Genomic DNA, 13,084 nt, shown 5'->3' on the forward strand with positions numbered 1-13,084 from the left:
TCTCTCTCTCTCTCTCTCTCTCTCTCTCTCTCTCTCTCTCTCTCTCTCTCTGAGGGGGATTAGAGACTTGCCCATGGGGTACATAGTGTATTTTTAAGCTGCTCTTTCCCTGCTGTGTCTCCAAACGCCAAACCCTTTCTCTCTTACACGCACACATAGGTTTTCATATCACTATGAGTTCATTCCATAGGCATAATGGTTTTTATACTGTACAAACTGTATTTTCAACCCCCTTACCCTAACCCTACCCTTAAACCATTTTTTGATTTTTAAAACACTTCATTAAAACACTATGATTTATAAAAAAATGTCCTCACAAGTTCCAAATTTACTGGTAAAACTATCCTTTTGGGGACATTTGGTCCCCATAATGTAGGGAATACCAGTTACACACACAGTCTAATGTTTACTACAATCTAAATGAGGACATACTGCTTATATTGTTTTAATGTGGAGCATTCTATTCTATTCAGGACATCCCCAAATGTCCAATAGAGAGGTTACGTTAGATTTAGCTATCTTTTGGGGACAACACACACCTGATTTCTGCCATTGGACTACGTTAGGATTTTTCCTGTCTGTATGAGTGAGTCTTATCAACACGTAAACACATTTAGCATCAGGGTTACAAGCCAGAAAAGTAAAGCATAGACTTCCTACAGTGTGAGGATAATCTTACGTGGACTCTCCGTACAAATCACAGCTTTAAAGCCGCGGTGGGGGAAAGCAGAAGATCTAACAAAGTAAAACATTTAATCATCGTTCTACCATCGAGGCTGGAATGACTTTAATCCAAATTGATGGGCAATGTGTCCTTGGCACGTACAGTTAAAGCCTCATGGGAAGATAATGATAGTAGGCTATTTTAATGAAAGAACATTTTGGTACTGAACTGAGAACAAATTTTACTACCCATGGCCTCCCTGGAGACCTGTTAATGTGTTTGCCATGTTGTTGCTGAGCTTTGTGAAATAGACATGAGATCATCAATGTGATGCCGGTCCTGATATTTTAGTACTGTACATATATGGTCTTCAAGGGGGGAAAAAACACCTCAGTTTTATTCAAAGGCCCAAACTGAGAAAGAAAATATGCAATTAGTGCAGTTGCTTATATTTATTTGACCAAAAAGTAAGATGAAATCTGTATAAATCTTTTTAACAGTAGAAATAGTTTACATAAGAAGTAGTTTATATAATATGTGGATAGAATTTTGCACAGAAAAGGTTATTTTTAATGTTTTGGTGCAGTGCAGTACCCTATAGCCTTTCATTTTCAGTGCATTAGTGTAAATGTGATTTTGTTCGCGTTTTATAAACTGAGGGAAATACTGTAATTATTTTCTACAGTAATTGAAAGTATGCCATGGATGCTGTCGATAGAACATAACTTGTATTGAAGAAATGTGGAAGACCACACATACATAAACACACAGTCTCTGTGTGTGTATATATACAGTATATATAGGTCATGTTCATAATTGAATGAATACAGTCTTACTCTATAATGCCCTCATGACCTGTAATATTTGTTGCCGTTTTAATAAACACCAAACACATATCTGTCTTTAGTAGTGTTTATCTGATATTGTAGACTAAGCAGCTACTGGCTGTTTCTACAAATCTCAAATGACCTATTTGTGTTTGAATCGTCCACATCAGTCTATAGTAGAAATATTAAAGCCACAAATCAAAATCATACAGCACACTGCACACTGTCTCTCTGTTCCCACACACACAAATCAAATCAAGCTATCATATGACACAACTACATGCAGCACAGAATGACTAATACCTTATTAAGAAGTGTGGTGGCACCAGGATACTTTCTAAACTTGACTTGAGTTTGCTAAGCATTGTGGGTAATGATTAGGCATAATTCTACTGCTGTTTAGAGCACTTACAGTTGATTATGTTTGGTGCATTCTGGGTCTGTTTTTTTAAAAGAAATTATTACTTTTATTCAGCAAAGATGCATTAATGAATAAATGAAAATAAAGTCATTTATAATGTCACAAAAGATTTTATTTTAAATGATTGCTGTTCTTTTGAACTTTCTATTCATAAAAGAAAAAAATATATATATATATACCACAGTTTCCACAGAAATATTAAGTAGCACAACTGGTGTTAACATTGATAAGAGTACGAAATGTTTCTTGAGCAGCAAATCAGTATATTAGAATGATTTCTGAAGGATCATGTGACACTGAAGACTGGAGTAATGATGCTGGAAATTCAGCTTTGCCATCACAGGAATAAATTACATTTTAAACTATATTCAAATAAAAAATAGTTAATAAAAATAGCAATAATAATTCACAATTTTACTGTTTTTACTGTATTTAATCAAACTTTGGAGAGCGTAAGAGACTTCTTTAAAAAAAGAAAAAACATTGAAAATCTTGCCAACTCTTACCAACTATAAGTGTTTTAAACCTGAACATATATGGTTTCTTAAATTAAACCAAGCAAAGTTGTAACAAAGTTGAAAGGCTGCAACTGCTGGACTGACCAAATACTGAATGTGAATGGATGATTTCTGTTTTTTTCCTATATTTTTTGTTTGTTTGTTTTACAACAATAATTCAACTTGATTTTTGGGGAAGTTGCTATTAAAATCCACTCAAAAATCAGAGGGGACACATGGGTATGACGCATCTGCACTCGCACGCTACAGCCTACGCGCTGCAGAAACCCCAGACATCCACATTACATTAGATTAATACTTCAGGGTTCTGCTGTTCAGATGTTCCATCAGAGCTGAGCTGAAGTCCTCAGTCTCTCGTGAGAAGAAACTATACGATAGTTTGCTGAAGAAGCATTCATTTTTGTTCACACTGACATGTGCCTCTGGCTTCCTGTGTTTTTGTCTTGCTCTCTCTTTTCTTGAGCAGATGTATTGTTGTGCTTAGCTGACGTTCGCTTGGCTTTTTCTCCTCCATTCTCACCCACACACAGAGTTCGTAATGAGAGAGTGGGTGTGGGCTTTCATTTTCATTATGTACTGAGGTCGATTTGGCTGCTGTTTTCTACTCTTCTGTTCTTTTTTTAATCTCCTTTCACCTTCTCTTGCCTTTTTCTTTTATAGAATTTCTTTCGTTTCTCATGTTCATACATTGAGCCATGGTATACGGATTGCTCTACATTGGATTATGGCCTGCCCACTTAGACAGGAAAGACCTGACTGGCATAACATGTAACTGACCACAGTTTTGTTTTAAGCACTGAGATTTCCGAAATATCACAAAAACAGACTGGTGTAAATTAAAGGAATAGTTCACCTAATTATGAAAATTCTGTCATCATTTGCATACCCTCAAATAGAGGCTCTACACGGCCATGGTGATGGGAGGAAAAAATATATTTCAAAACATTTGCATTCTCTCAGAAAACATTTGTGTTCCCCCAAGAATCTTTGTGTTCTCTCGCAAAACATTTGTGCTCTCCCGTAAAAGACCCCCCTTCTTAAAGATCCCCCCCCCCATTTCTGTTTTACAATAGAAATGTTAAATGGCTGACAGTGACAAACTGTTCAACTTTTTGTCAAATGTTGCCATTTTGTTATTGAATTGAAAATATGTCATTTATATGATTCTGATTTATTTAATTCATCTGAATGTGAAGAGACAAGAAACATGAACAGAGTTGTCTTCGGCATATTAGGCATATGATTAAGAGTGAATGTGTGTATATTTTAAAATAAAAATATAATTTGCAATTAGAAATAAAATAAAATACATTACAATAAATGTATAGTTCTTTTAATATGTTTCTTTATACTCTATAATTCCTGGGCCTCAGTGTCTCTCTCTCAATCTGTAAACACGTTTTTTTTTTGGACGTGGACTGAATTAAAAAACAAAAAAAAACTATGTGTCTTTACTCCCAGAAGATGCCAGCCAATCAGATTAGAGCCTGCCAGACCAAGTAAGTGCTTTCCAATTTTTGTGCAATATGCATCTGACGGTCTGGGAAGGGACTGTTGGTCCTCAGGCGTGCCATTTGATGAGACTAGGGCAGCCCTGCGACACGCTGTCAGATGAAGAGCATCCCACAGACATCATTCACTGGTGGCATGTGTAGTGAAGATGAAACACGTCAGTGGACACACAACAAAGTCCAGATCATAGCAGAGTAATGGCCAGAGTAAAGCGCCTGGAGTCAAAACACTGATGAGACAGAGAAAAGCAGTTCTTCGCATATGAAAATCTGAATGATGAAGCAATAAAGCAGCTTTATGAGCTCTTGATGGAGGCATTTTAGAGTGGATCTGGTACTCGCTGCTTAGGTACTGAACTGAATGCAGAACAGCAGTAAAGGTCTCTGGCTGATGGTATGACTCAGAACAGTAATGCCTTGAGGATGTCAGAACAGATGGTGTTCCTGTTGGCTATAAAATATAATGTTGTGAAATAATAACTGTTTTCATATATTTTAGAATGCACTTTATTCTTGTAATGGCAAAGCTGAATTTTCAGCATCATTACTCCAGTCTTCAGTGTCATGATCCTCATGAAATTATTCTACTGTAATATGCTGATTTGGTATCAATGTTGAAAACGGATGTGCTGCTTAATATTTTTGTCATAACCATGACAATTTTTTTCTTTGATGAATAGAAAGTTCAGTAGAACATTATTTGAAATAGAAATCTTTTGTAACATTATAAATGTCTTTACTGTCACTTTTGATCAATTTAATGGATCCTTACTGAATATTTCATATGTTTGCATGGACACTGAAATTTACATTATTAAAGTAAAACATAAGCATTTTATGTATGAAAAACATTGGGCGTACAAATATTATGAAAACGTTTAGTTCAGAAAATATTGAATTCATAGATTAATTAAAAATGTTAAAAGCCATTATATTTATTTAACACGTTTGACATGATTAACTTTTTAATTCTGTTCTGTGATTACATGACTTTACCTAACTTAAAAATTTTGAAATGAAATGTCCTCATTCAATTAATATGTAATAGTAAAATTTAACTATGCAAATTTAATTTATTTATTTTTAATTATTTATCATTTATATTTTAATTTATAATTTATGTAACTTTTTTTACGCTTCTAAAATGTAATTACATTTTTGATGTTGTCAGCATGTTTCAGCATTTAAAGGGGATAACGGATGAAATTTTCACTTTTTTAAGCTTTTTTGCACTTAGTTAGGTTTCTGGCGTGTCTGCCAGCTCAGAAAAGCTGAAAAGAAAACACGGAGCCAGTTTGCTATGGGCTGTCTGAGTCTGAAACTGTGTCATCCAGCGAGCTGTTTCAGTTTACAGCCGGTTTCTATGTAGATAGTTAGCTATTTGAATAAGACCACCTCTGAGCCATATATATGGAGTCCTAGGCAGCAATTCAGCATCTTGCATCGTCAAACCAAACGGAAGAGAGGGGTGGGGTGAGCAGAGCAGTTTTTTAAATATATAAATTCTTTGTTTTTGAAATAAGTTTAAAAGAGGATGATGGTTGACAAACAGATGGATAGTTAAATTCCTCTAAGTTCCACTGGATGATAAAAACACAAATGTCCTGGCACAGGGCCTTCCTCAGTGCGTTAAAGGTGGGGTAAGTGATTTCTGGTAGCCAATGTTGATATTTCAAATTACCAAAACAAACACGCCCCTACCCCAAAAGGGTCTCGCCCCTATTTTGATAGCTCCGCCCCACACATACATACACAACCCAGGCAACGATTATGGCGGAATCTGCTGTATTATTATCTGCTGTGCTGTATTAAACATATTATCTTACTTTTCAGACACACTTTGGGAGCTGACGCTTGAAACAGACAGCAGAGAGTGGAGGAGGTTTAGACGCACCAGGCTTAGGGTGTGGAAATGAATGTGTCTTTATCATAGCTGAAGGGAATGACAATACGATTGCAGATGAACAAACAAGCGAACATGACACACGAGCATATTCAAGCAAAAGCCAGCATATATTAGTTCTGTGAAACAAAGCAAAACCAATGTTACTCACCTATCGAGAAGAAACAAAACAACCTCGGCGTCCGATCGCAGGCCTTCCCGCTCCTTGAGTTCTCTCCAGCGCTGGAAAGCTGATCCGAAATGTACACAGGTCCTACTTCTTGCCTTATCGTAAGCCTTCTTTAGTTCCGCAGATGGTTTCCTCTTTTGTTTTTTATCTGCCATCTCTATCTCTGTCGTCACTCGGCTCGGCAAATGTCCGTCCTGTGCACTGAGCGCTCTCTCCTCACCATCATGAGAAGACACGCCCCTTACTGCTGATTGGCTACAAGTTTGTTTTGGTACTCGGCATGACTCTAAAAATACATACCCCACCTTTAAGGTTCAATATGCCCATCCCCTCTTAAAAACCATCATGTGGGCCATTATCCTAATTATAACTCATTGAGTAAAATGGATTTACTCACCAGTTGGACTATGAATTGAGGGCAATTTCTTAAGGCTAAAGTTGGGTTAACAAGGTCTTGATGCCCATTTGTGATTCTCGGGTGAGGATTCCTGCCGTTGCTTATTTGCATGTGCTTTACACTTAAGGAATTATGCAAATCAGATAATGGTGCAAACACAGCCATGAGAATAGTGCTGGTAGCAATTTGCACTGGACTATTCTCCAGGTTACAGGCTGGTTCTGAGCTATAGGTAGTATAGGATGCCAGTGATAAATAATAATTAAAAATAATAATAATTTAATTAAATTTAATAATACATTATGAACAAAGTATTTTACGTCTTACAAAAATAATGTGTAAATAATAGAAAAATATTTTCATTCGTTAGTTTGTCTGGAGTACTTTGGGATAAATAAAATTGTGCTGCGACACTTGAATATACAATACAGAGAAGTTTAAAATTATTGTACCTTGTACAATAAAACTTGCTTAGTGAGATATAGAGCTGTTGTGTCAGTTTGACTTACAGCTGAAGTGCTTCTCATGTTTAATCCTGTTAATTCAGACAGCTGTGAAATAGCTTCAGCTCTTTTGCATTATTAGCATTTATCCTTTGTGGAACTCTGTCAGTGTTGCCAGATCTCACAGCAAAAACGAGCAACCTTTTCTGACAACACAATCTCAAAATAAGCCTCCCCAAAACATGGCTAAATTGGCAAAATACAGTTGTCCTTTGAGGAGGGAACTGCTTAATTGAATCTGATTTATTTTAGCATTTGGTTAGAATAAGTTGATTTTTACAATTCAGGGAGCCTCTATTATACATTTGATAGGTTTTATCTGTAACACTGCAGAATAACTTTAATTAATAATGTGTTGACCTTGTTTATTGGTTATATCCTTTACCATGTGCCAGACAGCTGCGTAATGATGCAAAGTAATGTCTTTTCAGTATTGTTACTGTACAACTGGATCTGTAAATCAGTAAGTGCACAAATATGCATTTTCTGAGTTCCCATACTTTTAAATTACTTCAGCTGCTTACTTAATAGACATGTCAACTCAACGAAAGGAGACATGTACACAGCGCCATCTAATGGTGACCAGACACAAATGATTTCTCTGGCACAGTGGATCTGTAAAGCAAACCAATCCAGAAGCTTGGCTGATATTTTTGTTTGTACACAGTGTTGGGGGTAATATATTACAAGTAATGCAAGTTACGTAATCAGATTACTTTTTTCAAGTAACTAGTACTTTTTAAAGTTACTTTTTCAAATAAGTAACGCAAGTTGCTTTTTTTTTCTTCAGTTTATTGACTGACAGCTCTCCTGTCCCCATGTTGAGAGAAATCAGAAGATGTTACTCTAGTTCTAAAATAAATATGAATATGCATTAATTCATCTCACTCACAAAAAAACCCCCCCACAGATTCAGTATTCCTCAAAATGAATAAAAATAATGCAACTCAGAATATGACGCAAACCTGCAATAATTAAATGTTAAACAACACAAATATGCTTTATGTATTTATTCCCATTCTATTAACCAATGTCTTTGCTTCTGACCTTCGATGATGCAGTTCAACCGTACTAATAAGCACAATTACTCTAGACAAACATTTGTGTGTCTTTTTTTACTGCTGAAGTGTGTTGAAATGTCTTCTTCTGCATTCTACTGTACGGACGTAAATTTACTTTCCCTTCAGCCTGAGGCTTATTCATTTCACTTTTGGTGTGAAAAGGCTTTTATATTTGCCAAAAATAGAACTTTTTTATTTTAAAAACAAACAAGCAAGCCCTGTCCAGATTTAAAAAGTAGCGCAAAAGTAAAACGTAACGCATTACTTTCCATAAAAAGTAACTAAGTACCGTAATTAGTTACTTTTTTATGGAGTAATGCAATATTGTAATGCATTACTTTTAAAAGTAACTTTCCCCAACACTGTTTGTACATGTGTGTTTTGTGTTTTAGAGATAGTGAGAGCCATGACGCATGTCATTAACCATGGCATGTCCATGTACTGGGGCACGTCACGCTGGTCAGCGATGGAGATCATGGTGAGTGGAGAGGACAAACTTCTGTGCACTTTTCCTTAATGCTTCCTTTTGTTAAGTTAGTCCTGATGATGAAATTATTTTATAATGTCGTATTTATTGCATATTAAACCCGTATTCAAGATTAGTTGGTTGTTTTTAATTGTCCATGTCAGTATCTGTCTGGGTATTTACAGTTGTTGTTGTTTTCTTGTCTTTATTCATTCATATCATTCTCTTCTCATTTTTGTCATCTCTCTCTCCCTGTAGGAGGCGTATTCTGTAGCGAGGCAGTTTAATCTGATTCCTCCTGTGTGTGAACAGGCCGAATATCATTTATTCCAGAGGGATAAAGTGGAGATGCAACTGCCTGAGCTTTACCATAAGATTGGTACAAACAAACACAAATTGTATATACACATAAACACACATGATTAAAATATGATCTATGACACAGCCTAAAGACACAGTCTTGCACCGCAGGTGTTGGTGTGGTATCCTGGTCTCCTCTAGCTTGTGGCATCGTCACAGGGAAATATGAAAACGGCATCCCAGAATCCTCCAGGGCGTCTTTGAAGGTACTTTAAAGGAGTAGTTCAGCCAAAGATGAATTTGCTGAAAATGTGCTCGCCCTCAGGCTATCCAAGATGTAGACGAGTTTATTTCTTCATTAGAATAGATTTGGGGAAATTTAGCATTACATCACTTGCTCACCAATGGATCCTCTGGGTGCCGTCAGAACGAGAGTCCAAACAGCAGATAAAAACGTCACAGGAATCCACAAGTAATTCACACAACTCCAGTCTATCAATCAACGTCTTGTGAAGCAAAAAGCTCAGTGTTTGAAAGACACAAATCCATCAAGGCATTTTAACTTGAAATAGTTTTTAAATAGTTGCTTCAACTGTTTGGACTCTCATTCTGACGGCACCCATTCACTGCAGAGGATCCATTGATGTGCGAATGATGTAATGGTAAATTACATTTTGATTTTTGGGTGAACTATTCCTTTAATCCTGTGTGTCATGGCAGACACATAATTTCCTCAAGACAAAAGGATGGATATCTGTTGATTAAACTGATATTTATCCAACTGAATAGTGCCAGATTTCTAGTGCCAGTGATTTAGGAGCTCATATAGTTCATAGATTGCACCTTCAGCTAGTATACAGCGATGAGGGTGGCAGGTCTGTCAGGGCAGGTTTGCTGTGCTTGTCTCACTCTCTCTCTCTTTCTCTCTCTGCAGTCATACCAGTGGCTGAAGGAGAAGATTCTGAGCGAGGATGGCAGAAAGCAGCAGGCGAAGCTTAAGGAATTGACCCACATAGCTGAGAAGCTCAGCTGTACCCTGCCACAACTTGCCATCGGTAGGTCAAAATAACTTTTTCACTTCAACTGTCACAAAGTGCAACATACATTATCACTGCCATAGTGACTCAACTGTTCTGTCACTGTTTACATAGAGTAAAATACAGAATTTCTGCTTTCATGCACATTTCCTGACTGAGAAACAAACCTTGACATTAATCCACAGAGCGTTAAAGTCACCAAATTTGAGGGTTGAAAAAAAGAAGACATACAATTACATACTTAATGAAAAACAAACTTGGCAATTTTTTTTTTTTTAGTTGGAAGCATTTTTATGATTTGGAAAATCTTGATGGTGACTCTTTTACAGTTTTAATAAATGTGGTGGTGGGTAATATTCTATTCAAAAATGTATTATATATCATTTATTTATGAAATATTTTTAATTATCTATTTATTGTGTATTTTTATTTCTATGTAGTTTTATTTTTGTTTATTAATAATAATGATAATAAATATTTTCTGAAAAAATGTGTTCATATGTGTATTTTTTTAAACAGTCAATAATTATTTAAATTTTGCTTTATTTATTTATGTTATATATTTATTATTATTATTAATAATAATAATACATCGTATGAAAAAATACTTGTTTAAGTTTTTTTAAAATTAATTTTATTGTATTTTTTTTTTCAATGTAAACCGTTTGATAGACAAAAAATATTTTGTAAAAAACTGTACTGTTAAAAAAAATCCTGTATCAACAATCCTTCCAGTAGCATTTGTCTGTATCACCCGATCAGAATCTCACCAGCTCAATTGAGATTCCCATGATTCACTGGCTTTAAACTTTCATACATGTAGGACTAAATGACAGATTCCTTATAAATCTATTCTGTGTGTTCCTCTGTAGCCTGGTGCCTCCGTAATGAAGGAGTGAGTTCATAATAATACATCGTATGAAAAAATATTTGTTTGTTTAAGTTTTTTTTTAATTAATTTTATTGTATTTTTTTTTTCAATGTAAACCGTTTGATAGACAAAAAATATTTTGTAAAAAACTGTACTGTTAAAAAAAATCCTGTATCAACAATCCTTCCAGTAGCATTTGTCTGTATCACCCGATCAGAATCTCACCAGCTCAATTGAGATTCCCATGATTCACTGGCTTTAAACTTTCATACATGTAGGACTAAATGACAGATTCCTTATAAATCTATTCTGTGTGTTCCTCTGTAGCCTGGTGCCTCCGTAATGAAGGAGTGAGTTCTGTTCTCCTGGGGACCTCCAACCCTGCACAGCTCACTGAGAACCTGGGGGCGATACAGGCAAGAGTTTTATCAAAACATCTCAAACACACTGTGGAATCACTGCCATCCCACAAACTCTGGTGGCCTGTTACAGCTCTGTGCTTTCATCTCTTAACACCTATCTTCTGAATCTCACATGGTTCATTTACATGTAAAACATCAAAAACAGGATATTGCTTGATGTAATTTTTATGTGCCACGGCAAAATTTCACACACTGATAAGAGATCCAACTAAATCGGCTTCAGATAAAGATGGTTTTATGTAGTTTCTAGCTTGACGAAATGGTTGGACTAGAATTTAGACAGTCTTCCTCAACCAGGGAGAAAACTTGTAACGGGGCTTCAAGATGACTTCAAAATATTTACATTAGACAAGCATTAAAATAATTTAAAACAACTAAAAATCAAGATGAATTTTATTTGAATTCATCCCATGTGTTTTAGTAATTAGATCTACATTCTCGCTTACAGGTTCTTCCAAAGATCACTGCTATTGTGGCCTCAGATATCGACAAAATCCTGGGTAACCGTCCCCAGAGTAAGAAGGACTACCATCACTAGGCCTTCCTGTGAACCTGTAAGCCTTGAGACTCAGGATCCTGTGCCAGCCCTCTTGTTTCGGCGGGTGTCCACAGTGTGTGGTTCCCACCATTGTGTGTCTGTGTCAACTTCTCCTGCAGAGAGCCATTGTTACAGTTACAGTAGAAATGCTAAAGTATTATGCATGTTTCTGTTCGACCTAAACCTGAGCTTAACCTCGCATTAAGATCTCTGTGGAGGCACACCTGCCTGAGAAGCACAGAAGCTCCTGGACTCCCTCATCTGTGGGGTTTTGTATTCAGCTGTCATAACCCATATGTGCCAAAGTCAACCTGGTCTTGACCCTTGACCTCCAGACATCCATTCTGAAAAGGGACGAATGACGGGCCCTTATGAATGGCCCTGATTAACGTCCGTAAAACACTGTAGGGAAAATAAAATAAGGAAAACGCACTGCTTATCATTCTGAGAATGTACAAACTAAGAACTGTGATGTATGGCAGAGCAGCATGTAGAGTTGAACTGTGTACGATGTGTGTGCATTGATAAAAAAGTGTTGGATTAAAAAGCCATCAACAGCAAAGTAGGCTGCTATGTGTTTAATTGTTCTCCAAAAAGTTTAACATCTTCAAACGACTGTGTATGTTTTCTTTGTAAATCCTGCAATTTGTGTCATGTCTGATCTGTTCGATGATATAATACTTCTCTGTTGTTTTAAATGTACATTATAAAAAACGTAGTTTGTTCAAATGCTTTTCCAGTGATAAAAGTACACTGGTTAAAGATTTAAATGCTTGCTGCTGTATTTGGCAACTTTTGTACTGCTAAGCAGTACATACTTGAGTCCAGAGAGTGCTAGAAATGCACAATTATCAAAAGCAACTAGTTAATGTCGGTGAGAAATGGGGTCAAAATGTTTACAACCTTGAAAACGATGAAGCTGTCAATTAATGAATTATGCAGAGTGCTTTTAACATTCAAATAAAAATGTGCATCTCTAGTTTATGGTGTTTTGATATATATAAATGTTTTTAACCATTTTAAGTTACTTTGCTGTTTGAAGAACATGCTACAAAAAGTCACCTGGAAACAAAATAACCTGAAAAGTGTGGGCTACAGTTAAAAAGAGAAAAGAAAATGAAACATAACGAAGTAGAAAAACTAGGCCATTACTGAACGGAAAAAAACTAGGTCACACAAGGCTGCTAAAATCAGTGTTGCCAACTAATTTTCTGAGAAAGTTGCTAAAGGAAGGTCGATTTGTTGCTAAAAGTTGCTAAATGACGTTGTTTTGTCATTGCTCATTGACGTCATTGCGTAATCACGACGCAAAATTGTCACATCATCAAACCTCAGCAAAAAAGATATTTATATATGTTAATTTAGATTTGTTTTTAAAATAATATGCATGATATAATATTAAAATATAAATAACTATTTTTAAATACATTGAATTATTGAAAACTTACACATTTTTGAATGATTGCAATTAAAGTT

At 35.9% G+C, this 13,084-nt stretch overlaps 1 protein-coding gene across 1 annotated transcript in view; it reads left to right on the forward strand.

Moving 5' to 3' along the window:
- Positions 1-11,841, forward strand: part of LOC107557878 (voltage-gated potassium channel subunit beta-1-like) — a 33,811-nt gene extending 21,970 nt beyond the window's left edge. The window contains exons 9-14 of the mRNA XM_016241453.1: positions 8,367-8,452; positions 8,699-8,819; positions 8,912-9,006; positions 9,675-9,795; positions 10,976-11,064; positions 11,519-11,841. Of these exons, the coding sequence (XP_016096939.1) occupies positions 8,367-8,452; positions 8,699-8,819; positions 8,912-9,006; positions 9,675-9,795; positions 10,976-11,064; positions 11,519-11,608 (602 nt within the window). The 3' untranslated portion in view covers positions 11,609-11,841. The remainder of the gene's footprint in view (positions 1-8,366; positions 8,453-8,698; positions 8,820-8,911; positions 9,007-9,674; positions 9,796-10,975; positions 11,065-11,518) is intronic.
- The last annotated feature ends 1,243 nt before the right edge of the window (positions 11,842-13,084 follow it).

Source organism: Sinocyclocheilus grahami, unplaced genomic scaffold (assembly GCF_001515645.1).
Source record: "Sinocyclocheilus grahami isolate Dianchi unplaced genomic scaffold, SAMN03320097.WGS_v1.1 scaffold622.1, whole genome shotgun sequence".
In the NCBI taxonomy this organism is placed as follows: domain Eukaryota; kingdom Metazoa; phylum Chordata; class Actinopteri; order Cypriniformes; family Cyprinidae; genus Sinocyclocheilus; species Sinocyclocheilus grahami.